The following is a 27,696-nucleotide window of genomic DNA, read 5'->3' on the forward strand; positions in this document are numbered from 1 at the left end:
ACTTCGTCAAAATGTTTATTAATTCCTTCAGTACTGGGGCGCATTTTTTTTTTTATATCATTAATTTGGGTATGATTAGACGATTTTTTTCACGCTAGGATAGGTCTATGGAGGTCAGAAGATTTATGGCCAGAATCTTCACTATTTTAATCTCCCCACATAAGTTTCTGAAGCTGTATAAAATCACTAAACAGTAGGCGGAATGAATATGAAAACGCGTCATAGCACTAAATTTTTACTGTTACTATTTCATTTTGCTTTTGTTATTAATATTTCTCTTATATAAACGCTGAATAAACTGGAGTAAGGACAAGTACACATTTTTACTCTACTAAAACGTATACTTCACAATAAATACCTCAATTTAATCGCTAGTTATTGTTTCTTTCTTCCCCTTCGTATCACCTTCCATCCTTTTGTTCGTCTTTCCTTCACCACAAACTAAACAATCCTTGAGCCAGCATAGTTTAATACCAATAACATCAGTAACCTTCAATCGAGCCAATAATATGCTGGACGTGTTGCTAATACTTATTGTTTGGAGTGCTTTAACATTCTCATCACTCTTCACCACAAACAAGACTTGCTAATATTAATTCCCATATCCTTATCAAGCTCACTATCTCAAGGGTGAGGTTAGATATTTAAGTATTATTACCTTCTTTCCTTCTTTTATCAGTGTCATAAGCCGTGTTACTTGTTAAAAAGACACGTAAAATAATGTTATATGACCCACATTTATCACAAACATGTATATTGCTCCTTTTTAAGTCAGGTATTGGCCAGAAAGGTAATGATAAGCACTATTACTGTTTTAGTTGCTTCCCCAACCCCCTCCTCCCACACACACACACACGTACACCAACTAAAGCATAATTATTTCAGTCTAGACATTGTTACTGTTCCACCGGCGTCTTATATAACACAATTCTATATTCCTGCCACTCGAGCCAACATTCCACATAACCCTGCCGACCTTATTAACATTCCACGCTAACCTACTGACCCATACCAGCATGTCATATTTACTCAGTTACCCCTACTGCCATTTCGATCCTTACTGTTGCCACCTTACACGAAACATTGATCTATTCTTACTGTCTGACCTTGAATGCACACACCTGGCCCTGTCTCACGTCTCTATCACACATTATCTATTGTTCCAAGCATTTATAAGGAAGTTCTCAAGACAGGGTTATCGGGAAATGCACTCTAAATTACCCGTGTCATAAATGTATTAGCTTTATTGCTCTTAATCTCTCGTATCTTCCACCAGTCTCCTGCCTTTTAAATATCCCTACCATCTGTATAGCCCTATTCAGTTTGTGGTGCAGGAATTGGTCTAGATACCGGGGAAAAAGCACTCTTCTCACCCTCGAACATAAAGGTATTATTAGCTCAAACTTGTTGTTGTCATAACCCACCATCATCCATTTCCCCCCACCCACACACACCCACACCAGGCATTTCCTAGCGATATAAATTATATGTAGGCATTGATAAACATTGTTACTGGGAAAAGCACTATTTTATACCTAGCCATGAAAACATTAATGGCTAAAACTTACCTAGCTGTCATAACCCGTCATTCTTTATATTTCCCTCACCCGCACACTCACACCAGCCAATGCCCTGCAGTATATACTAAGTAGGCATTGATCTAAACATTGTTACTGAAAAACACCCTTTTAAATCTAACCATGAAGACATTAATGGCTAAAACTTACCTAGCTATCATAACCCACCATTATATATTTCCCCCACCACGTACACACCCACACTAGCTATTTCCCAGCAATATATAGTAAGAGCAAGCATTGATTTAGACATTGTTAGTGATAAAAACACCCTTTTAAACCTAACTATAGACATAAATATCTAAAACTTACCTAGCTATCATAACCCACCATTATATATTTCCCCCACCACCCACACACCCACACCAGGTATTTCCCAGCAATATATAGTAAGAGCAGGCATTGATTTAGACATTGTTATTGTTTTGCCGTGCCAGCCTGCCATCTCGAGCACAGCAGGCTGGGATTGGCTAACACGTGGCTGTGACGTCACACTCGCCATGGCGGGAGAGAGCACACACGCCGCTCCTCTGCACACCATGTTTTTCATTTCCCTAGTTATCGCGGCTACTGTGATTGTTCTGCTATGGCTCATCAAGCGTGCCAAGGACCAGGGCAACGATACAAAAGACAAGAGCGGTGAGTATTGAAGGGAAGGGCGTGAAATGAGCAAGTGTTGTGAAGTGTGTGTGAGGCAAGTAAATTTTGTGTGATTTCCGCCTTACCACCGCGTGTGTCCCCTGACCTCTCTCTTACTCCCTAGCTCTCCCTTGTCCTCCCTGGCTCTCTCTTACTCTCCACTGCCCTAATCTATCGTCTACTTTAATTTATCTATCTGTGTGTCTACTTATTATCTTCTACTACAGTGTCTGCTAATCTTTTCTTTAACTCTGCTTTATTCTCGTTCTGACTCTCTTATTCTCCACTGCCCTAATCCATCGTCTACTTTATTTATCTATGTGTCTACTTATTATCTTCTACTACAGTGTCTGCTAATCTTTTTCTTTATTTTTCCTTGCTTTATTCTCTTTCTGACTCTCCCTTACTCTCCACTGCTCTGATCTATCGTCTGCTTATCCACTTGTATATCTATTTATCTACTACTACAGTGGCTAACCTTTTTTCTTTGCCTCTCTCTCTCTCTCTCTCTCTCTCTCTCTCTCTCTCTCTCTCTCTCTCTCTCTCTCTCTCTCTCTCTCATTTGTATTCTAGTCTATTTCCTTTTTCTAACTTGTTTTATCCACCTAAACAAACCTATCAACTCTCTCTCTCTCTCTCTCTCTCTCTCTCTCTCTCTCTCTCTCTCTCTCTCTCTCTCTCTCTCTCTCTCTCTCATGTTTTCCTATTTTTTTCCTTGTCATGCTCTTCTTATTTTTCTTTGTTAGTGATTTTTTTTTCTTTGGTTTCTTTTACTAATATTTGCTTCTTTTTCTTATTTTCGTTTCTTACTTTCTCCTTTTTTTCCTCCTCCTCCTCCTCCTCCTCCTCCTTTCTTTAATTTATTACTGATCATGTTTTTCTTTCTTTTCTTCGGTTGTTCTCTCTCTCTCTCTCTCTCTCTCTCTCTCTCTCTCTCTCTCTCTCTCTCTCTCATGTATGTTTTCTCTTTCTCTTTTTTTATTTTCCTTTATTCTGCACATAGCTTTCTGAATATATAGGTTGATAGACAGACAGACAGACAGACAGATATATACTGTACATAAATTTAAATGGAGATAAAAAATATGTAGTGTAAATAGAGAATAATTATAACAAGTTTGTATTAAGGAATTGAGTTTCCATATTTAGTTTGTTGATTTGTTTTTCACTGAAGGAAATTAATAATGCAAAACTAACACTGGGTAAAGTAAATAGAAATGTGAAATGATTATGGAAAGGTGAAAGTAAGGAAAAGAAGTGTAGTAGTAATAGTAGTATGGAAATATGATAGAAGTAGTAATGATGCAATGATGAAAGTAAGAAGTAGGTAAAGTAGTAATGATGAAATGATGAAGAAAAGTAGTAATGAAAAGATAAAATTAAGAAAAAGAAAAACTAATGAAAAAAGACAAAAAGTAATGAAAACAGGAAAAATAAGAAAAAAAGGTCAAATTAACAAGATACAATAATGACAAGTTTTAACAGATCAGAATAAAAACTAAATGATAAAAAAAAAAAAATGAATTAATCTGAAAGCATAACTGTATTTTAAGCATTAGAAAAAGAAGTACTGAGAAAAATATATTACAATACATACTAGTAAGTGAAAGTATAACAATTTTAAGTATTTCAGACAACAATAATAGTAAAAAGATATCTGTATTTTGAAGTCACGGGGATAAAATAAAAATAAAAAAAATCAAATAAAACTTACATTTAAAGAACAATGAATGAGGAAAAACAAATAAAGAGAATGACAAGCAAAAATTGAAGTGTTTTTATGATTGTGATGAGAGAGATGAAGATGCGAATTGTGGTGATGAGTGGTGGTGACTGAAGGAAAAATGTGATGATTGATATAAATGAGTGGTGGTGATGATGCAAATTGTGATGAAGGGTGGTGAATGAGAGGTTTTAATGGTGATGAAGAAGAATTGTTGTGGTGATGATGGGTGATGAAATGCAAGGTTATGAGGATGTGATGGTGAGTGAAGAAAAATGTGATGATAGAATGATATAAATAGGACAGAGTAGTGATGGTGGTGGTGGTGGTGATGAAACAAGAGGTATGAGGTGATGCATGAGTAGTGAGAGAGAAAAGGATGATGACTGACTGGTAAAAATAAAACAATGATGGTGATGGTGATGATGCAAATTATGGTGATGAAATGTATGTTCATGGATTGCATAGTGGTGAGGGAGGAAAAATGTGATAATAGACTGATATGAATGAGATAGTAGTAGTAGTAGTAGCAGTGGTGGTAGTGGTGGTGGTGGTGATAATGGTGATGAACAGATGTGGTGTATGATGCAATGCTGTGGTGGTGTTGAGCGATGTGGAATATAGAGCAAAACACACCACAGGAAATACCCCCTCTTAATTTTCCTGCTAACCCCCCCCCCCCTTCTTTCTACACCACTTCCCTACCTACCCAGCCAGCCAGCTTAAGAGGAAAAGTTTCGTAACTACTTCCTTACTGTGACTAACCCATCTTGCTTATTTCCTGTTCCACTTTACTCCCATGTCAAGCTTATTTGGTCACATTCTTACTTTTGTTACAGCTTATTAATGGTCCCAGGGTTTCTTTTTAAGTAAGGGGAAAACTTTACTTTTATTTCAAGCTTATTTACTTCTGTTTTAAGCTTATTTATTTTACTTATATTTTAAGCTTATTTTTGTTTCAAGCTTATTTACTTCAATTTCAAGCTTTACTTCTATTTCAAGCTTTTTATTTTTACTTCAAGCATATTTTGGGCTTATTTACTTCAATTTCAAGCTTATTTACTTCTATTTCAAGCTTATTTTTTATTTTATGCTTATTTACTTCTGTTCAAGCTTATTTACTTCTATTTCAAGCTTTTTATTTCTATTTCAAGCTTATATACTTTCAAGCTTATTTTTTTCTGTTCCAAGCTTATTTACTTCTGTTTCAAGCTTAACTTCTATTTCAAGCCTTTTATTTTTATTTCAAGCTTATTTACTTCAGTTTCAAGCTTATTTACTTCTGTTTCAACTTATTTCTATTTCAAGCTTATTTCTTTTCAAGCTTGCTTACTTTTGTTTCAAGCTTATTTACCTAAGTTTCAAGCTTATTTACTTCTGTTTCAATTTATTTCTATTTCAAGCTTGCTTACTTTTGTTTCAAGCTTATTTCTATTTCAAGCTTATTTACTTCTGTTCAAATTTATTTGCTTCTATTTCAAGTTTATTTTTATTTCAAGCTTATTTACTTCTATTTCAAGCTTATTTACTTCTGTAAGCTTATTTATTTTCAAGCTTATTTACTTTTATTTCCAGCTTATTTACTTATATTTCAAGCTTATTTACTTTTATTTCCAGCTTATTTACTTATACTTCAAGCTTATTTACTTCTTTTTCAAGCTGATTTGGTCACATTGTTATGTTTATTGTAGCTTATTTATGGACCTGGTTTTTATTTATTCATTTATTTATTTATTTTATTTTTAAGTAAGGAGAAAATTGAGTAAGAATGCTGTGTTGGAATGGAAATAGAGATAAGTAGAGGAAGCATTTGGAATATAAGTAAATAGAGAAAAATTGACTGGAATGTTGGAATGGAATGAGGCATGTGGAATGTAAGTAAACAGGAAAATTCACTGGAATGTTGGAATAGAATGAGGAAAAAAGAATCGAATAAGAAGTAGATAAGGAAAAAGGTGGAATTTGGTTAGTGAAGAAGGAAAACTGACTGGAATGTGGGAATGGAATGAGGAAAAAAGAATAGAATAGGAGATAGATAAGGAAAAAAAAGTAGAATTTTTTTAGTAAAGAATGAAAACAGTGAAAACATGACAATAAATCGAAATGTAAGAAGTAAAAAGAGGAAAAAACCAGTTAGAATATACAAGAAAACAAGAAAAAAATATGAATACAGCGCGTGAAGAAGGAAAGCAATGAATGAAAAGTTATTATGGAGAGTAAATAAAGATGACTGGAATATTAACCTCTTCAGTATGTCGGGATTAAAATAGTGAAGACTGCAACTATTAATCTCCTGACCTCCATAGACCCTTCCTGGTGCAAATAAAATCGTCCAATCCCACTAAAAAATAAAGGAAAAAAAAATCCATCTCAGTATCGAAGGGGTTAAAAACAGTCGTAGAGAGAGATAAAGAGAGAGAGAGCAAAGCGTTTCTAGATATAGGCCTATACACCCGTACAGCCTCAACATAGACCCTTCCTGATACAAATAAAATTGTCTACTCACACCAAAAAATAAAGGGAAAAAAATGCATCTCAGTATCAAAGGGGTTAAAAACAGTCAGAGAGAGAGAGAGAGAGAGAGAGAGAGAGAGAGAGAGAGAGAGAGAGAGAGCAAAGCATTTCTAGATACAGGCCTATACACCCCTACTGCCTCAACATAAGTGGGCAGGGTAGAGATACAGTAATTAGGCAAGTGGGTGACCTCATAACACTCACCTTATCTAGCGGGGCATTGACTGCTGGGGTCTGGGCACCACTGGGCAGGGATATTAGATGCAGGAAGAGTGGCAGGTGGCAGGTGGCAGATGAGTCAGTGATGGTCTGTGGCAGGTGAGTCAGTGATGGTCTGTGGAGTGGTTTGATTAAGTTTGGTTAGTGTGTTTTTTTTTTTATTATTATTATTATTATTATTATTATTATTATTATTTTATTTTAAGGAGGTTTTTATTGTTTTATTTATTTATTTATTTATTTTCATCAGGTTAGGTTAGGTTAGGGTTAAGGGGTTATTTATTTGTGTATTTATATATTGATTTACATATTTATTTTATTTACTTTATTTCATTTTATTTTTATTAGTTTTGAGCATTAGGTTAGGAAGGGTTAAAGACAGAAGGTTAGGGGGTCAGAGTGTGGGGGGGGAAGTGTGTGTGGTTAGATTTGGTTAGGTTAGGTTAGATACAGTGCAAATAACGGATTAGGTTAGGTTAGTGGTTAGTTTGGTTAAGTTAGGTTAGGTTTGGGCATGGTTAGTTTAGGTTAAGTAAGGTTAGATAGAGTGTAAATGACAGGTTGGGTTAGGTTAGGTTAGATAAGGTGTGAATGCCAAGTGAGGTTAGGTTAGGTTAGGTTAGAGTACAAATAGCAGGTGAGTGGGTGACAAGTCTGTTGAGAAGAAACCAATGTGGAAAGATTGGTTAGGTTAGGCAAGGCAAGGCAAGGCAAGGTACAGGAGGCACCTGGATGAGTGTGTTAAGATGTGGTAAAATGAAAAATGTGTGTTTATGTACCGGGTGAATATTGCATGAGGTGAAAGTACAAGTTATTCAAAGTGGGAAGTCTTAGTGCACATACATTTAACCTCCGTACTGGGACCCATTTCTACCTTGAGTTTTGGGTGTGATTAGACCATTTTATTGACATTAGGAAGGGTCTGGAGGTCAGGAGATAAATAGCCAGAATCTTCACTATTTCAACCCCCACATAAGATTCTGAAGCTGTATAAAATAACCAAATAATGAATGAATATGGAAACATGTCATAGTCCCAAAGGAGGGGAGGGGAATGGCAAGAAGTGAGAGCTGTGTGTGTCTGGAAGTGGGAAGGAGTGAGGGCTGTGTGTGTGTCTGGGAGTGGCAAGGAGTGAGAGAGCTGTGTGTATCTGGGAGTGGGAAGGAGTGAGAGCTATTTGTGTGTCTGAGAGTGGGAAGGAGTGAGGGCTGTGTGCCTGGGAGTGGGAAGGAGTGAGAGGGCTGTGTGTGTGTGTCTGGGAGTGGGAAGGAGTGGGAGGAGTGAGAGGGCTGTGTGTGTGTGTGTCTGGGAGTGGGAAGGAGTGAGAGAGCTGTGTGTGTCTGGGAGTGGGAGGAGTGAGAGGGCTGTGTGTGTGTGTGTGTCTGGGAGTGGGAAGGAGTGAGGGCTGTGTGTGTGTGTCTGAGAGTGGGAAGGAGTGAGAGGGCTGTGTGTGTGTGTCTGGGAGTGGGAGGAGTGAGAGGGCTGTGTGTGTCTGGGAGTGGGAAGGAGTGAGGGCTGTGTGTCTGGGAGTGGGAAGGAGTGAAGAAATTAAGATTAATCATGCGTTCAGATCATCATTTCTCTCCAAAACAGTGAGAATGAATACATTTAGACAGCCTTGCATAACTTTAAGCAATGCAGGATTGTTCGTATTATTTCGTTGACTAATTTTTTTAAGTAAGAGGAAAAATAATACCAAGAACAACACAAACAATTTAAAAAAGAATAAATAGGCCCACTTAGATGCCAGTTCCCGAGCAGGTCTGAGAGAGAGAGCCAAAAGAATAAAATTACTACGACCACCACCACCACCACCACCACTTCCCATCTGCCAACCTTGTGAAATAATTAACCATTTTCTACCTGTTTTGAAGCCCACCTGTGTTTCTATATTGGTTATAGTGTTGAGTTGTGAAGTGGCTTTGATTGTGTGTGTGTGTTATTTGAAGGGGAGGAGGGAGATGACTGAGATAAGGTAGCTAATTCTGTTTAAATTGTCTTGTTATGCTCTGATGGTTCTTGGAGTGTTTGAGAGAGAGAGACACAAGAGAGAGAGAGAGAGAGAGAGAGAGAGAGTTCCTTGGTGTTGCATTACTACAAACAGAATCTTCTTTGCAAACATTTACACACACACACACACACACACACACACACACACACACACACACACACACACACACACACACACACACACACACACACACACACACTGACCTTCTCAAATAAAATGCTCTTAATTATCTCATTTTTTCACCACCACCACCACCACCACCACCACCATCAGCATCATCATCATCACCTGGACATTATCAAACACCTGTGCCATTGTCATCATTATCATTCCCTCCTTTTGTCCTCATTATCATCACTATCTTCTTTTTATCACTTATCTTCCACTTCCTGGGTTAAACAAAATGTGAGAGAGGCATTGTAACTCTCTCTCTCTCTCTCTCTCTCTCTCTCTCTCTCTCTCTCTCTCTCTCTCTCTCTCTCTGGATCCGGTTAGTTTTGTTTAATATTCACTACCAGTTACTCTTTTATTAGCATTCCTTGTGTGTGTGTGTGTGTGTGTGTGTGTGTGAACTGATATGGTTGTGATTGCTTTTATCTGCTTCTGTTTATGTGGCTGTCTGTCTGTCTGTGTCTGGGTGTGTGTATATGGCTGGCTGTCTCTCTATGTCTGTCTGTCTGTCTGTCTCTTACTCATCTACGCATTATTCTCTCAAGTTTATCAAATGAACTTGTACATTCTGGTTCCTTGTATAGTCACTTGACATGGTTTTTATTTATCTTATCTAGAAAAGGAGTTAATAGCTGTGTGTGTGTGTGTGTGTGTGTGTGTGTGTGTGTGTTTAAAATAATGTGGCTCTTTTAAGTGTTTAAGTAATAGTTGTGTTGATTGTAATGTTTAAGTAGTTAGAATATTGAGGTCTAAACACACACACACACACACACACACACACACACACACACACACACACACACACACACACACACACACACCATTAGTGATCCATAAATTGACTTTCTTGTTTTTTGTTTTGTTTTGTTTATTTGCTTTTCACACTTCACAGTTATATGTGACACTACAATCACTTCCTCCTCCTCCTCCTCCTCCTCCTCCTCCTCCTCCTCCTCCTCCTCCTCCTCCTCCTCCTCCTCCTCCTCCTCCTCCTCCTCTTCTTATTTATCTTCATCTTCTCTATTGTTCTCTTTATCCTGTATCATCATTATCTTGCATTGTTTCTTCTCTTCTTCCTCTTCTTTATCCCATACAGTGTGTGTGTGTGTGTGTGTGTGTGTGTGTGTGTGTGTGTGTGTGTGTGTGTTCAATCTTCTATGCTTTCACAAGTAACCAAACGTAGAAGCATCAGCACTAGAAAACACACAATTTCCTTTAAAACATCCAATAAAACTTAAATATATAAAAACAAGGTATAAATTCCACACAAGCATGTTTTCCTCTCCCAAACACCACAAAACACACCAACATACACCCAAACACCACAAAATACACCAATACACACCCAAACACTACAAAACACACCAATACACACCCAAACACCACAAAACACACCAATTCACACCCAAACACCACAAAACACACCAACACACACCCAAACACCACAAAACACATCAACACACACCCAAACACCACAAAACACACACCCAAACACCACAAAACACACCAACACATACCCAAACACCACAAAACACACCAACACACACCCAAACACCACAAAACACACCACAAACACCAACACTCACCCAAACACCACAAAACACATCAACACACACCCAAACACCACAAAACACACCAATACACACCCAAACACCACAAAACAAACACCACAAAACACACCAACACATTACCCTTCAAAACACACCACAGAAAAACACCATCACATTCACTCAAACACAGTTTCCTCCCTCCAAACACCACAAAACCAGACCAGACACACTCACAAACACCACACAACAAAACACCTCACTCAGACACCCAAAAACAAACACTCCTCTTGCAAAACACTAGAAAAACAAACACAGGAATAGCAAAACCAAAACAGCAGAACTTTCACACACCAACACAGGCAGAATGCTAAAAAATAAATATAAATAAATAAATAATAATAATAATAATAATAAAAAAAACGCAAACGACAAAACACAGCAAATGTAACTAAATGCAAAACATGAGAAACAGCAAAACTTAACTAAACGCAGCACAGCATAAAAGACACAACAAAAATAGCAAAACTCAGCCAAACGCAACAAAACACAGCAAAATGCAACAAAACACCACCAGAACACACCAAAATGCAACAAAACACACCTAAACACAACAAAAATGCAACAAAAACACAACAAAACAAAACACACCAAAAAAGCGAAACACAACAAAACAAAACACACCCAGAAACCATCCAAACACAGCAAAACACACTAAACTCTCCTTTCCCCAAACAGCACAGAAGAAACAGAAACAAGAGATTAACACAACAAACAGGCAAACAATAAAGTGGGCAAGAAGAAGCAGAAGGATCAGCAGCAGCAAACGGCAGCCTGGCGGAAACCAAACACAGTCCAGTTCACACACCCAGAGCTGCTCACAAATCTCAAGGGCCACACAGGAGCCCTCACCAGTGGGGCGTTCTCCTCCACCGGCAAACATTTCATATCGGCCGCTGATGGTGAGTGTGTTTGGATCCCTACATTTGTTTTGGGGTGTGTTTCGAGTGGTGTTTGTTTGACACGGTTGATTTATTTATTTTAGTGTTTATTTTTATTTTATTTTTTTATTCTATTTATTTATTTATTTTTTTTTTTTTTTGTGTGAGAGAGAGAGAGAGAGAGTTGTTTACTGTTTTGTTTTGTTTTTATTTTTTTTTTTTCATAATGACGGTAAAAGTTTGATATTTTGAAGGTGTGTGTGTGTGTTTTGATAAGGTTAAGTTTGATTTGATTAGTTTGTTTCTTTGGAAATTCTGTATATATGTTTTTTATAATGGGAGAAATAAAAAAAAAAGGATATCAGCGTGTGTGTGTGTGTGTGTGTGTGTTTTGCAGTAACACAATTTCATTTCCCATGTTCTATAATGTGGATCAGATCTCGTTTTACCTTCTGTTTTTATCCACAAACGTGTACATTTTTTCCCTTATTTCTTGACCTCGAGACAGCATTTGGAGACGACCGCGTTTTATGCCAAGTCACACACACACACACACACACACACACACACACACACACACACACACACACACACACACACACACACACACACACGGAGGAAAGGTTATATCAGCGTTAGACATGTTTTTTAACCTTGTGCGGCCTTGCGTTTGAGTTAAGAGAATGGAGTTACTTCACTGGAGAGAACAGATTGAATTTAGCTGGCTGGCTGGTGAAGGCTCTAGTCAGTATCAGAGTGCCTGCTTTCCTGGTGTCATGGGGCACTGGCACAGCTCTTTGACACCTCCTGGACCGTGTGTGGGTGTGTGTCTTCTGAAGTGTAGTGTGCAGGGCCAAGCTACACTCTCAGCCATGACTGTGTGTTTCCTTTACTTGTTATACACTTTCTGCCTCTTTATTTTGTGTGTTTTTGTGTTTTCTATTTTACAGTTCATATCAGTTATCTCTTGTATTTATTTGTCCAGTACATTTCTTGCGTCACTCATTTTATTTATCTTTCTTTCCTCTTCCACTGTATTTATCCTGTCCTTCCTTCAGTTTTTGTGTATTCTCTCTTCTGTCATCTCTTCTATCTATATTTAACCAGTACACTTCTTGCCTCTTATTTCATTTATTTATATTTGTCTAGTCTTTCCCTTCCTCCTTCACTCTGTTTATGCTGTCCTTCCTTCAGTTCTTGGGTATTCTTCTCTCTTCTGTCATCTCTTTTATCTATATGTAAACTGTACACTTCTTGCCTCTTATGATTTTGTTTCATCTATGTTCGTCTCGTCTTTCTTTCCTCCTTCACACTGTTCATACGTCTTTCCTTAAGTTCTTGTACACTCCTTGCCTCTATCAATTTTTGTAATGCATTTTGTATATTATTGAGGGAACGATATTTTTTGCTCACTGTTATCTTTTTCAGAGTTGTGTTTATTTCTTCTTGTTTTCTGTCTTTTTTTTCTTCCCCTTGCAATATTTTATCTCTTCCTGGGAAGTGTTATTCACTCCTCTTATCTAACCTTCAACGTGGGAAGCTGTACTTTTTGTGTATTGGTACAACGTTATCACTCATTATCTCTCATCACCTCATCATTAACCTCTAGGTCAGTTTTTGTTGATGAGATGTGGATTTATTTTTTACTTTGCGATTGTGTTAGTGTTGCTGTGAGCGGCACTTGTTGTTGTTGAGGGGAAGGCAGGGTAACACATTGCACTCTGCTTAATGAATTGTCACCCTTACAATTAATGATCTACCCTAGGATGTTAATTTTGATGACTTTTAATAATAATTCTAGTCTGGGTTTGTGATTACTGCTGCTACTACTGCTACTTCTACTGGTGTTGGTGGTGGTGGTAGTAGTGGTAGTATCATGGGTTGCATTGCTGTGACACATCAAAGTGTTGGTCCAGTGCGTTAGGCTGTGTTTGTGTGTCGAGTAGTGCTGGGTATTGTGTTGCTGTCTGCACCGGTGCTGTCTGGCCAGTGGGAGAGTGAGTGGTGGTGTGCACGCCACCTTGGTTCAGTCAGGGATTGGTGGCGAGGACAGCCAGTGTTGGTGCAGACAGCGCAGTACACAGTGTTGGTGGGCACAGTGACACAGCCTGGTGTGGTGAGGCCTTGGGTGTGGTGCAGCAGTGCAGCGTAGGGGAGGTACAGTAGTCCCGTCACCACCCACAGCCCCTCATTAAGCAGAGTTCATTGTGTTCCCTGCAGTTGTCAGCGGCTGCCACTTTGACCCGGGAGGCGGCAGCAGCGCAAGGCAGGAAGTGGAGGGGCGGCAGGGGTGCTTCCCGCTGCCCCTGCTGGAGGACACCGCCAGCAGCAGCAGCAGTGGCAGTGGCAGTCTAGACGAGATAGACACATCGTCGGTGAGCAGCAGCAGCCACCTGGCAGCCAGCACCTCGCCCTCTGATGCGGAGGAGGCAGGCGGCCCCAAGATGTCGCGGCGGCAGCGCAAGAACAAGAACAAGAGCAAGAAGGTGAAGCACGGCGGTAAGGGTGAGCGGCAGGGCAGCGGTGGCGGCAGCGGCACCATGGTGGCCTCCACCAGCGCCCTGTTTGAGCGGCTGGGCAAGACGGAGCAGGAGGTGCATGCACTGCTGCTGCCCCTGTGCTGCGGCGTGGAGGAGCGCGTGCTCAATGGCTACCCCTTCCCCAGCGGCGGCGGCGTGCACGTGTTCCGCCCCTCAGGCTACACCACACTGGCCGCCGTTCTGGGCGGGGCGGGGGCACAGGCTCTACTGGTGGGAGAGACCCAGGCAGCTCCTCACCCCAGCCTGGCAGAGGACGACGACCACACCTCAGACTACTCTGAGCCAGAGTCCCTGGTGGAGCATGGCAGCAGTAGCGACTGCTGCGCCGATGATGGCGACGCGCAGGACGCCTCCTCAGGGATCAGCTCGGACAGCAAGGAGGGCGAGGCAGACAGCCGGGACTGGTGTGGCTGTGGTGTGGAGGCGGCGCTGCACGGCGAAGGGCCCTGTGCTGTGCTGCAGCGTGTGGAGCGGTGCAAACGGTGCCGCCAGACCTTCAGCCTCGGGGACAATGGGCGGCGGCCATGTCTGCACCACCCCCGCAAGGTGGCACTGCGGCAGGACAGTCAGCTGCGCTACCAGTGCTGTGGGAAGTTGAAGGGCGTGGTGGGCTGCACTGCTGCCCCTATGCATGTGTACCACAGCCTGCGCTGCGGCCTCAATGGACCATTGGATGGGTACGCCACACCGCGGTCTGGCCCCACCCGGGTGCTGGGCCTGGACTGTGAAATGGTGTACACCTCAGAGGGCTTCGAGCTGGCCCGGGTGACGCTGGTGGCTGTGTGGGGCTGCGTGGTGCTGGACGCCTACGTGCGGCCCAAGGGGCGCATCTTTGACTACAACACACAGTTCTCCGGCATCACAGAGGCACACATGGCAGCCGCTGTGACCTTCACCGAGGCGCGGGAGCGGGTGCTGGCCCAGGTGACGGCCAGCACTGTGCTGGTTGGCCACAGCCTGGAGGGGGACCTGGTGGCCCTCAGGCTGGTGCACAGCAATGTGGTGGACACGTCACTGCTGTTTAAGGCCCCACAGGGCTTGGCTATGCCCGGCCTGCCCATCAAGCAGTCCCTCAAGAGCCTGGCCAAGAAGTACCTGGGCCGGGACATCCAGGCGCAGGCGGCCGGCGGCCATGACAGCGTGGAAGACGCCACTGTGGTGCTGGACCTTGTCCTTAGCCACTTCCTGGAATCTCACAGAGTGCCCAAGGTAGCGCCACTGCCGCCAGCACTCAGGAACATGTAGGCCATGTGTGTGTGTGTGTGTGTGTGTGTGTTGTGATGTGGTTGTGACACCAGTGCTGTTGTAGCATGGTGAGTGTTGCAGCGCTGGGACTGTTCCAGCAGGTCATAACACAGTGTGTGCCTTACTTGTGCTGCAGCTGCTCTAGGGAGGCGCCGCGCCTCGTAGCTCACTTGCTCAACGCTGCTGTGTGGTGTGGTGCAGTGCGGTGCGGTGCAGGGCTCACTGTCTGGTGTAGGGTGGGTGGTGTGGTGTCCGCTGGCCCGGGCAGAAGCCGGGGTGTGGCGCATGGTTAGTGTGGCGAGGTAATGGGAATGATCTGGTACAACTTTTAAGTAAATTATTTTAACCAAAGTGAGTGAGAGATTACATGAGTGTATGTGAGTGTGTGCGTGTGTTGTCCCGTGACGCTTGACGACGTTATTTATGTTTTTACGCTTAAGGGAGTTGTGGCAGCTTGTGTAGTGTGTGGGAACACTTAAGAGAGGAACCCTGAGTAGCGGTTGTGAGCGAGCAGCAAACCCTTCCACCCTGTTCCACCCTGGGAACACCGCGATGGCTGGTGGAGCACACTGCAGCCCACCACCCAACACAAAAACACAAGACCATCGCGTGGCGTCGACGTAACACCCCGAGTATTGTCGCTGTGATAGAGTTGCATTCCGACTGGGTTTTTTGACGGCAGAGTTGGCAGCCGTGTTTGGTAATGGTAGTTAGTGGATAGTGTGATAGGAGGCAGATCTCTTGTGCTGTGCCTAAGTGAAGGGAGACGTGAGGCGAGGTAGTTGAGGCGTTGCACCTTCACGACGTAACTTTTGTGATATTCTAATACTTCACTTTGCGTTTGTATAGCGTTTGTTTGTCGTGTGTGAATGAGATGATGGTTTTTACTGCATGTCTGTGTGTGTGTGTGTGTGTTTGTGATGAGGTAACTAGGATGTGTTAGTGTGTGTGTTTGTGTGATGTGAGTGAATGAGATTAATTAATTTTTAGTTTGTCTTGTACGAAGAAAGTATGTATGTATTTGAAAAACATTTTATTTGCGTATTTTATTGTGTATTGCAATTTTATCAGCTGTGTATGAATGTATGTGTGTTTGAGGAAATACGAAGCAATTTTACATTCTTATATGTTATTGTAGTTGTCTATTTGTGTATGTGTGTGTATGTTTGCGACGACAAAAGATGCACATTCTATTTCGTTAATGTGGTTGCCAGCTGGTGTTGGGGGTACAGGGGGTTGGGTGGGGAGGGGATATCCTAACATGGTGGAGGTTTTAAATGGATCAGGGTTTAAAAAGACGTTAGGTGGGTTGGACACTGCTACTACTACCACCATCACCACTACCACCATTACTACTACTACTACTACTACCACAAACTATTTCAACTCCTGCATTTCAATTTGGTGACTTATTTTCTAGAATTGTCGAGAGCACAGTCAGTTAGTCGGTCAGTCAGTTTGCTTGGTTAGTTGTCTTGTTAGTTGGTCTGTTAGCCGAGCAGTCAGTGAGTCGGTCAGCTTGTCAGTCGCTTAGATAATTCATGAGTCACCTCGTGTGTCAGTCAGTCAAATTATATCAGTCTATTTTGTCAGTCAGTCAGTAAGTAAGTAAAAAGATAATTCTTTAGTTAATTTATTTCACTTTTTCAATTTTTCAACCAGTTACTTTATCAGTCAGTCAGTAGATCAATTTGTCAGTCAGTCAGTTTGTTAGTTTCTCAGTGTTTTCAATCAGTCAGTCAGTCATAAATTCGATAGCCAATCTATACAAGTTTTCAATTTATCAACCAATCATTTTGTCAGTTTTTTACCAATTTTTCAGTTTTATCAGTCTTCAATCAGTCAGTTATATTAGTACATAAGTTCAGCCAGTCGTTTGGTCGGTGTGTCTGTCAGTCAGTCAGTCAGCCAGTCAACAGTCAGGTGGAGTGGTTACTGGTTAGTGCATGCATTAACTGCCCAATCATTGCACTGTCTTATTGTTCACAAAGTCGGTGTCCTAACTCAGCATTTGCAAGTTTTATATTTTTATACGTGTGTCCTTGTGTCCTTCTGTTATTTATGTGTCGTGTTTATGTACATACTTGTGTGTGTGTGTGCGTGTGTGTGTGTGTGTTACAAGAGGCAGCTCACAATCGGAAGGGTCTAAGTTTTAAGTAAAGACGGTTTTTTGCTAGTGAATTTCTTAGTCACATTGTTTAGCATGGTAAGGTCAACAAACTCACTCTTTTGTAGATACCGTGGAATATTCTCTCTCTCTCTCTCTCTCTCTCTCTCTCTCTCTCTCTCTCTCTCTCTCTCTCTCTCTCTCTCTCTCTCTGTTTTCTTTACACTTTAGTACAAGAAAGGTTTTGATGTTTTTTATTTTCTGTGCAGCTTTAGATGGAAGGAAAGTAACATTAGGCAAACTTTAGAAGAGAAAGATACAAAAAATAAAGCCTGCATTTTTTTACTTGGGTACAATTGGAGGAAGTGATGCAGAAAGGTAGCTGTTTAAAATCAAGTGTAATTTGGAATGAAATCAAGTCAATATTGTGAATTAATAAATGGTTGGATTTTAACTCAGATGTAGTAAAAGGAATTATATATGAAGAAATCCAATAATTGTTAATATGATTTTTTTTTTTTTTAACATGGGTATAATTGTAAAGTAGTTATATTAATAGCACATTAGATTCTCAAGACTTCTAAAGATGTGATTGACATTTTAGAAAGTTATAAAAAATGAACAAAAATGATTTACTATTAATAAGCATTACATTTTTTCATAATTAACTTTTAAACACGCAAATAAATAAAAATGACCTTAGTTACTATTAAAAAGTACAATAACTCTTAATAAAGGTGATAAAAATGAGAGGAGGGAGATTTCCAGACGACTCCAGTATTTGAGAGTGTTGAATGACAGTATTTACAAAGCAGTATACAAACATTGATACCCTTGAACAGTATTGTCATTCATGAGTAAAGATAAACACAAGAGTGAGAGTTAGCAATGCAGTGGCAGCGTGTGCGTGCGTGTGTCTGTTTGTTCGTCTGTATAGTATTGCCATTCCTTAAATAAAAAATGTTTAATACTTTCTTATTCTTTCATTCCCCTTCCATTTTCCAGAGGCTTTGTGTGAAATGTGGGTGGAGAAAAGTTGGGGATATTTGTCTATACCAGGCAGCAGGATGGATGGATGAAAAGATGTGAAAAAATTAAGCTTTCCACAAAGAAGTATAGTGGCATGGAATAGCCTAAGTGAAGATGTAGTGTCAGCAGGGAGTATGCAAAGCTAAAGAAAAGTTGGACAAGTGTAGATATGGAGACGGGGCCACATGAGCGTAATGCCAGGCCCTGTAAAACTGCAACTTAGTATACACACACACACACACACACACACACACACACACACACACACACACACACACACACACACACACACACACACGTCACTGCAAGGGAACACAAAGGAAGAATAAATAAGACGCTGGCAATTTCCACTCCCGTCACTAAAAGGAAACGAAGAGAAAATAGCATTGCCATCGTTTGAGGTTAAGATCGTAACAGTCAACACACCTTCATTGCCGCCAAGACACACAAAATGGAGGTACTGACGATTCATTTCCATAATTTTTTGTAACTATTTCTTAAACAGGTAAAAAAAAAAAACAAGTAGAAGTTATGAATAAAAGAATATATGTAACAATAGATTTTCAAAGAATACAACACTAAACTCAAGCAAAGATCACAAGGAAACACACAAATACATCATAACAACACAAAACAACAAACACATTAACTGGCCATTACTCTTCAGACCACCATAGACCCTTGCTAATGTCAATAAAATAGTTTAATCACACCCAAAACTTGTAAAAATATATCCCAGTACTGAAGGGGTAAAAAAAAAACACTCAAAACACTCACCCACACCATCACTCCCTTGTCCTTCACCCAACAGCATGACTCACCCGTCCTTTCCCCCGACAGACCGCACAGTGCAGATCTGGACCACAAAGGACTTCAGCCTAAAGGAGCACAAGAGCGTCCGAGGTAACATAGAATTTGACTATGCGACCAAGGTGTGCTGGAGTCCTGATGGGAAGGCTGTCATCATCCACAAGTCAGTCGCCAACACCATAGAGGTTTACAAGCTTACCAAGAGGCCAGATGGTTCTCCAGGCAGCCCCCAAATGTCCATGACCTTCCCCCAGGTGTGTGTGTTTACCTAGTTGTATATTACAGGGTTTGAGTTGGGTTCCTAGTGACCTGTCTCCATGTCTACATTTATTCAACTTTTCCTTCAATTTGTGCACACTTTCCGCTGCTACAATCTCTTCACTCAAGCCGTTCCAGATGTCCACCATCCTGTGTGGAAAACTGAACTTCTTAATGTTCCCCAGACACTGACTTTTCATGATCTTGGAGTGTCCTCTTGTTCGTCTATCTCCATCCTGAGTCAGTGTTACCAGGTCTTGTCTGTCTATCTTTTCCATATGGTTTACTAACTTATACATCGTTATTAGGTCTCCTCTTTCCTGTCTATCCTTCAAAGTTGGTAGTTCCATTTCCATTAGTCTTTCTTCATAGGGAAGGTCCTTTATTTCTGGTGTGTGTGTGTGTGTGTGTGTGTGTGTGTGTGTGTGTGTGTGTGTGTGTGTGTGTGTCCTTCACTTTCCTTTGGTTAACTCAATTGGACCTGCACAGTGGACGAACACTTGCATTCTGAGTGGTCCCATTTCTTTCACTCTTCCTGTTGCCCTTGGCTGGCTTTCCCCTCTTACATAAACAAATAAATACAAAAGCAACCCTCACCTAACATGTTGGACCCTCACAGCACGATGGGGAGGCGGACGTCATCGCGCTGGACATGGCGGTGACAGGGAAGTTTATCATGTCCTGTAACAACAAGAACCAGCTCATCATTTGGAGTCTGCGTGGTGAGGTGATGGAGATGGTGGACACGCGACATGGTGACACCTACTCTGCTACTCTGTCCCCCTGTGGCCGCTTTGTTGCCACGACTGGTGAGAACACATGTAATCCCTTCAGTACTGGGACACACTTTTACCTTGAGATTCATGTATGATTAGACCATTTTATTGACATTAGAAAGGGTCTATGGGGTTAGAAGATTAATGGCTAGTCTTCAGTATTTTAATCCCCCACATGAGTTTTTGAAAGTGTTTAAAATCACCAAATAGTAAGCAGAATGAATAAGGGAAAGTATCATGCTACTCAAGAGGTTAACCCCTTCAATACTGGGACACAATTTTACCTTGAGATTTCTGTACAATTAGACCATTTTATTTACACTACAAAGGGTCTATGGAGGTCAGAAGATTAATGGACATGGTCTTTCACTACTTTAATTCCCCACATGAGTTTTTGAAAGTGCTTAAAATCACCAAATACTAAGCAGAATGCCCTTTTTTGCCCTTGGCTGGCCCTCTTCCCTATGTAAAAAAAAAAAAAAAAAAAAAATGTCATGGTGCTCAAAAGGTTAAGCAAGTAATGAGTGACTTACTGGTGGTGCTTGTGTGTGTTGGTGGTGCTGATGTCTTGGTGAGTTAATGAGGAGGTTTTTATTTATTGATTTTTTGTTGTCACTCAGAAAAGCCAGAGAATTTTGAGCTAAGTTAATGCTTGTATGTGACTGTGGCCTGTATTCTGAAATGCTTGACTCTCACCATCACTGCTTTCCAAAGGCTCCAGATGAAGATACTTGTGTTTTTAAGGGTTTTTATGGTTCTGGGGATGGACTGGCAAGATTTCTAGTTTATTAAGGAGGAGAAACTGTCTTGAAAACCTGGGTATTTGTCTCTGTGGCCTTGGAAAATTGTCATAGTGAGAGGGAAAGACGTTTTAGAATACAGGTCTTTCAATACGATACTAGGATTTTTAAGGGTATTTTTGTGGTTCTGGGGATGGACTGGCAAGATTTCTAGTTTATTTAAGGGAGAAACTGTCTTGAAAACCTAACCTTACCCAGCTTAACCTTACCTTACCCTGCCCTCACTTGACCTAACCTAATTTTGTGACCCTACAGGCTTCACCCCAGATGTCAAGGTATGGGAGGTCAAGTTTGGCAAGACTGGTAACTTCGAAGGCATCAAGCGTGCCTATGACTTGACGGGACACAAGGCGGGGATCTACAGCTGCAGCATCAACAGTGACTCAACCCGCATGGTGTCGGTCTCCAAGGATGGCACCTGGAGGCTCTTCGATACCAACAGTGAGTCGCCGCATGGACTTGTAATGCTGTGGACTTGCTTACCAATCACTATTATTATTATTATTATTTATTTATTTATTTATTCATTTTTTTTTTTTTTTTTCATAAATGTCTTAAGTATTTTTATCGGCATGCCATTCCCTAATTTATGTTTTTGTGGTATTTTCGTAAGTATTTATTTTTTAAGAGGTTTAAATTTGGGTTAGGTTACGATTTCTTCAGATTTTGTGTTTCTAATCCATTTTGCCAATAAGTCCACAAGTTTGCAGTATTATTAGTCTTAAAATTTTCTCTCCACAAGTTTGCATTGCTATTAATATTAACCCTTAAAACTTCCTCTTCATAAATTTGTAGGGCTAATAACTCTTAAACTTCCATTCCACAAATTAAACTCTTAAAATTTTCTCTCCACAAGTTTGCAGTGCTATTAAATCCTACAAATTTTCTTTCTGCCAATTACATTCTTAAAACTCCCTCTCCACAATTTTGTAGTGCTATTAAAATCCTTCAAACTTCCTTTCCACAAACTAAACCCTTTCAAAATTCCTCTGCAGAAATTTGTGTTGCTATTAAAATCCTTCAGACTTCTTCAAAACTTTCAAAACAGACTTTCAACCTAACCCTCTCTCTCTCTCTCTCTCTCTCTCTCTCTCTCTCTCTCTCTCTCTCTCTCTTAACCTAACCGTCCCTCCCCCCACAGTTGAGTACCAGAAGGGCCAGCTGGTGTACCTCCTCAAGTCCGGCCCTTATGAGAACAAGCAGCAGCCGGCCCTGATCCGCTTGTCCCCTGATGGCCGCACTTTTGTCATCGCCTCCACCGTTTCCCTCACCTTCTACTCCGCCATCACAGGGGACATACTCAATAACATCAATGACATCTATGCAGGTAAGGTGTGGTGGAGTGGTGGCTGGTGGTGGTGTGGTACGCAGTGGGTGTTTGGGTGGTGTCGGTGTGGTGGTGTGCAGTGTGTGTTTGGGGTGGTGGCTGGTGTGGTGTGTGTTTGATGTAGTGTGTGTTTGGTGTTCATCACTGCAAATTCATTACAACACCATTGATTGAACCAGGAAGGATATTTCATGTCTACCGTTCCTCTTTAGTCTGTCTATTTTAAGCCGACCGTTTGATCTCAGTCTTGGAGCAGAATGCATGTTGTTATATCTTGAGTAAAACTGTAGCCTGTCCTTGTGATGAGTGTGTTGAGGAAAATAATAGTCTGTCCTTGTGATGAGTGTTGAGTAAAACAGTAGGTCTATCCTTGTGATGAGAGTGTTGACCATCAGGAAACAAATACTACGCACATAAAATGAATTACATCATTAATAAGCTACAGTATGTTTTGACCAGTAGCAACATTGTCCACTTCCCCAGACTGATACCCAGCACCCAGCTTAAGACAGCCAGCCTATAGTCACCTGGCTTCTAACATCACCCGAGTAGGCGTTTTTGTCTAATAGTTTTTGTTACATTTGTCCATTTTCCCCCCTCTTACTTAAAAATTGATAAATAAATGCCCTTCACTACCCTGAACATTGCAGTAAATCTAGTAATACTGTAGTGACTAATTTCCCTTCACAATCACCTAATGTAACTCGTCTTTGCAGGAAACATTGTGGACTTGCTATTCGATCCTGAAAGCAAACTCCTTCTGACTCTTGGCGACAGACATGTGAGGGTGTTCCACAATGTTGCAGGCTACCACGCCACCATACAGGTGAGGCAGTGTTGTGGTGTTGTGTTGTGTTGTAACCTTAACCCTTTCAGTACCATGATGCATTTCCGTTTCCATTCTGGTTACTATTTGGTGATTTTATACAGCTTCAGAAACTTACATGGGGGATTACAATAGTGAATACTGTGGCCATCAATGTTGTGATCTCTATAGACCCTTCCTAATGTCAATAAAATGGTCTAATTGTACACAAATTTCAAGATAAAAATGTGTCCTAGTACTGAAGGGGTTAACTCTCTAGGGCCTCAATTTGTTATATCTAGCTGTTGTGTGTGTGTGTGTGTGTGTGTGTGTGTGTGTGTGTGTGTGTGTGTGTGTGTGTGTGTGTGTGTGTGTGTGTGTGCAAAGTCTTTATAGATTTTGTAATTTTGACAGTTTAAAAAAAATTGCAAAGTAAGTTTTTTAGGCATCTGCAGGAAAATTATGATTGAAAGAAGGATAGATTTTGCAATGTATGAAGTGTTTAAAAGCATCCATATGAACGTTATGGGTGAGAAAAGAATAGATTTTACAATTTTGACAGTTTAAAGATTAGATTAATGTCTCGGTGATTAGCGGTGATGGAAAGAGCTGAGAGAGATAAGCTTCACTTCCTAAGCCTCAAAGTGTCTTGAGTCACACCTGGCTTTGGTGTTAAGAGAGATTGAGATTGGCAGTGTGTATGCAATGTACTGGGTACTTTCAAGTGGCTGCAGGAAAGTTATATGTGAAAGGGATAGATTTTGCAATAAGTGAAGTCCTTTTAATTGTTTGCAGGAAAGTTGTATGAAGAGGATAGATTTTGCAGTAAGTGAGGTCTTTGCCCATTCACCACCACCACCACCATCATTAAAATACCTTATCATTTCACCCATTCACCACCACCACCACCATTGAAATACCTTATCATTTCACCCATTCACCACCACCACCATCACCAGTACCTTATCACATCACCCATTTACCACTCATCACCACCACCATTAAAATACCTATCACTTCACCCATGCACCATTCACCACTTTGTACACCACCACCACCACTATCAATACCTTATCTCACCACTCATTACCACTTATCACTAATGAAGATGCAAAACAAGAAATAATTTAACCACTTCTCTTCACCCCCACCCCCACCACCACAGGACCTGGAGCAGAGCCACAAAAAGGCCACATCAGCATCGATGAGGGACAGAGTGAACCAGCAAGTGAAGGAAGCAAAGAAGGCGCTGGAGATGATACAGAGAGTGACTAGAGTGAAGACCAAGTAACATCCTGCTTCACCCTGGCCTGCACATCACCCCCATGACACCCACCCCACCCTTACACCCTCCCTCCACCCTGCCTCATCACCCCAAGCCAGCCTCTGCAGTTCCTGATGATGTACAAGATTTTTCACCAGTGCTTCTTTGCTATCCAGTGTCTCCATGGTGAATTAATGAGTGTGTTTGGCAGTCAGGCCGATATCCAGATTTCCTGTGATTCTCTCTCTGTGTTGGGGTATGAATTTTTTTTTTTTTTATTTATTTTATTTAGGTATCTATTTTTTATTTGGGGTGGGTGTGTCTGTTGGTGATTTGAAGTCAATTGATTTAGGTTTGTTATCCAGATTTGTTGTTTATTTATTCCTCTTTATTTATTTTCTTTTTTTCTTCTTTTATTATTACGGTTTGTTATTTTTGTTTACTTTTTTGATAATTACATTTATTTCTTGTTTTTTTCTTCTCATTTTTTTTTTTTTAACTAACTATTCTTTTATTAAATTTTGCTGTTTTTCATTTATTTTTCTTTTCAAATGACTAGATTCCTTTTTTTTTGCATATAATGTTCTTGTATCTTTTCTTTTCCTTTTTATATTTAACTTTTTTCTTCTTTTCATTTCTAGATATTTTTTCTTTTTCATTTCTAGATATTTTTCCTTTTTCATTTCTAGATCATATTTTTTTCTTTTTATAAATCGAACCATATTTTTTTTCCATCTAATGTTCTCATTTTTTTTTTCTTTCCCTTTTTATATTTAACTTCTTTTTTTTTTTCATTTCTAGGTAAACTTTTTTCCTTTTTCTTTTTATAAATCTAACTTTATATATTTTTTATCCTTTTTTTTTCAAGTAACTCATTTCTAGATTTCTTTTTTATCTATTTAACATTCTCATATTTTTCTTTCCTTTTCTATATTAAACTTTTTCTTTTTTCCTTTATAGACAACTTCCATTTTTCCTTTTCTTTTTTTGTATATAAATCTAACTTATTCTTTTATTTATTATTATTTTCAAGTAGCTCAGTTTTATTTATTAATTTTTATTCATCTATTTACTCCATTTTTCTCAATTTTGTGTCTCGGCAGTGACTTAACGAGTGTGTTGATTAATTACCTGACAGTCACCATTCAGATTAACAATTCTCTGTTTTTGTATCTCTCTCTCTCTCTCTCTCTCTCTCTCTCTCTCTCTCTCTCTCTCTCTCTCTCTCTGCTTTTTGTGTATCTTTTTCTCATCTTTCTTGCCTTTTTATTTATTTGTTTTTCTTGTTGATTTTCTTGTTAATTTTCTATATTTTATTTTGTTTTTTTTCATTTGCTGATTTTGTTTTTTGTTGCCTTTGCTTGTTATTGTTTTTTTCTTGAATTTCTAGTTGATTTCTTGTTGATTTTTTTTTTCTTTCTTGATTTAAAAATTTTCTTTCTTTTTGACTTTTGTTGTTGTTGATCTTTCCTTTTCTCACATGTTTTAGTTTCTTCCATGTATATTTATTATCACTATTTTCTTATCTGTGTATTCTTCCTTTATTTCATCACATTCTCTCCTTTTCACCACAAAAATATATATAAAAAAAATAAATAAATAAGACCTGTTGTTATTTTCTCAATATTTCAATTTTTCTCTACTTTTTGGAAACAATTTAGTGTTTTGTTTATTCTTTTATACATATTTTTTTTCATTATTCTCTATCTACCTTCCTTTTTTCTTTTTGTTCTAGCTATATACATGACTGTGTGTGTGTGTGTGTGTGTGTGTGTGTGTTTTTCAACTGTACATTTTTCTCTTTCTTCATATATCACATTCCTTTTTCAATTTTATTCATTTTCTTTTGATTTTTTCAGTTATCTCTTTTCCTTTATTTCCTTCTTTTCTTCTATTTCTTCATTTTTTACAAGAATCACTTTTCTTTTCTCTTATCTTTTTACTCTAAGAATAAAATGTTCTTCTATTTTAATCCTTCAGCACATTTTTTCTTCCCTTTCCTCATTTTTTGTCCGTTCCTTCACATTTTGACGAGTTTATCTTACTTTACTATTTGGAGAGACAAACAACCTTTCCTCCTTTACTCTCAAAGCACCTCCATTCCTCTTATCTTTCAGGACAAAATATCTTGCCTTTTTTCTACTTAACTCCCTACCAAGTGTCTGTGAGTGTCTGTGCATTAGTGTGTGTGTGTGTATGTGTATAGAGTTAGCCATGCACTGCCACATGACACCTCTCTCTATATCACAATGACAGGGATCTGCCTTCAGGAACACAACACATCAAGACACCAACACACAACACATCAGTTTAGTCAGATAGAGTTGCTGAGATTGAGGGACGAGGGGTGAATGTGACGAGGGAGTAATAGATTGAATATTTTTACCAAGTCATTTTAAGATCAAGATGTAAAATTAGAGAGTGAGAGAAGAATATTTAAGGAGTTTTAGTAAGATGACACTCCTAAGATTTTCAAGTGAGTAAAAGATGAATATTTTTAGATCATGAGGCAAATTAAGTGAAGAATATTAATGAGTTTAGTAAGACAAGTCCTAATACTGTGAGTGAGATTCTTAATATTGAGATGAGTGAGTGAAGAGAAAACGAGCTTACTAAGAGATTGCATTCTAAGATTATAAGCCAAATTAGAGAGAGAGAGAGAATTATTAACTGAGCTTAGTAAGACAAGTTTTAAGATTGTGATATGAGGAAGTGAGAAAAAATAAGCTTAAAAAGATGGGCATTCGAAGATCATAAGATAAATTACAGATAAAATATGAAAAGAGCTTGGTGAGATGAGATTTCTTAAGACTGAGATGAGTAACAATAGGAGCTTAATGAGATGAGGCTGTTATTAGTGACATAAATCAGGTGGGTGACAGAATGATGTTTGGTGAGATGAGACTTTGAAGATTGAGACAAACATAAACATATTTTTTTAGTCTGGTATGAAAAAGACTTATTCTTGGTGCTTGTAAAAAGAAAGAAAGAAAAAAAAAGTCTACATCCGCTGCTTGTAAAAAAATATACACTTGTTTTCATAGTCCCTCACTTGTAGAGATGGGAAGTATATTAAAAAAAGGAACTTGTAAATTGAATGCTTGTTGGGATCACTTGTAAAAAAAGAATGTTTAAAAAAAAAAAAAAAAAAAAAAAAAAAAAAAGTGTGGATTGGTAGACTTGTGAAATGTGGTTTTGATTTGGTGGCTTGTAAAAAAGAAAAAAAAAAAAAAAGCTTCATTTTCTTGTATGAAAGTAAAAAACAGGAAAAGATTTATAAATAATGGACACTTGTTTTGATCAGCTGTAATAATGTAAAGTTAACCCCTTCAGTACCAGGATGCATTTCCATATTCATTCTGGTTACTATTTGGTGATTTTATACAGCTTCAG

The 27,696-nt window shown here is 39.6% G+C and overlaps 2 protein-coding genes across 2 annotated transcripts in view; both read left to right on the forward strand.

Annotated features, from left to right (window-relative positions):
• Positions 1-18,207, forward strand: part of LOC123513661 — a 28,714-nt gene extending 10,507 nt beyond the window's left edge. The window contains exons 2-3 of the mRNA XM_045270972.1: positions 2,015-2,216; positions 13,563-18,207. Coding sequence (XP_045126907.1) covers positions 2,015-2,216; positions 13,563-15,127 — 1,767 coding nt within the window. The 3' untranslated portion in view covers positions 15,128-18,207. The remainder of the gene's footprint in view (positions 1-2,014; positions 2,217-13,562) is intronic.
• Positions 15,193-24,330, forward strand: LOC123514825 (transducin beta-like protein 2). Its single transcript, XM_045273051.1, has 8 exons — positions 15,193-15,415; positions 15,625-15,759; positions 19,104-19,327; positions 19,951-20,140; positions 21,163-21,348; positions 22,049-22,234; positions 22,951-23,060; positions 24,205-24,330. The coding sequence occupies exons 1-8, from the start codon at positions 15,193-15,195 to the stop codon at positions 24,328-24,330; spliced, it is 1,380 nt and encodes a 459-aa protein (XP_045128986.1).
• The last annotated feature ends 3,366 nt before the right edge of the window (positions 24,331-27,696 follow it).

The sequence above is a fragment of the Portunus trituberculatus genome, chromosome 5 (genome assembly GCF_017591435.1).
Source record: "Portunus trituberculatus isolate SZX2019 chromosome 5, ASM1759143v1, whole genome shotgun sequence".
In the NCBI taxonomy this organism is placed as follows: Eukaryota; Metazoa; Arthropoda; class Malacostraca; order Decapoda; family Portunidae; genus Portunus; species Portunus trituberculatus.

What these genes read in the sequence shown, in the direction of transcription:
- LOC123514825 (XM_045273051.1), top strand. Translation starts at nt 15,193, where the DNA reads ATGGTGAGTGTTGCAGCGCTGGGACTGTTCCAGCAGGTCATAACACAG. An exon ending in AAGCCGGGGTGTGGCGCATG is followed by an intron (nt 15,416 to 15,624) that starts GTTAGTGTGGCG and finishes AACCCTGAGTAG; the next exon opens with CGGTTGTGAGCGAGCAGCAA. An exon ending in CATCAATGACATCTATGCAG is followed by an intron (nt 22,235 to 22,950) that starts GTAAGGTGTGGT and finishes TCGTCTTTGCAG; the next exon opens with GAAACATTGTGGACTTGCTA.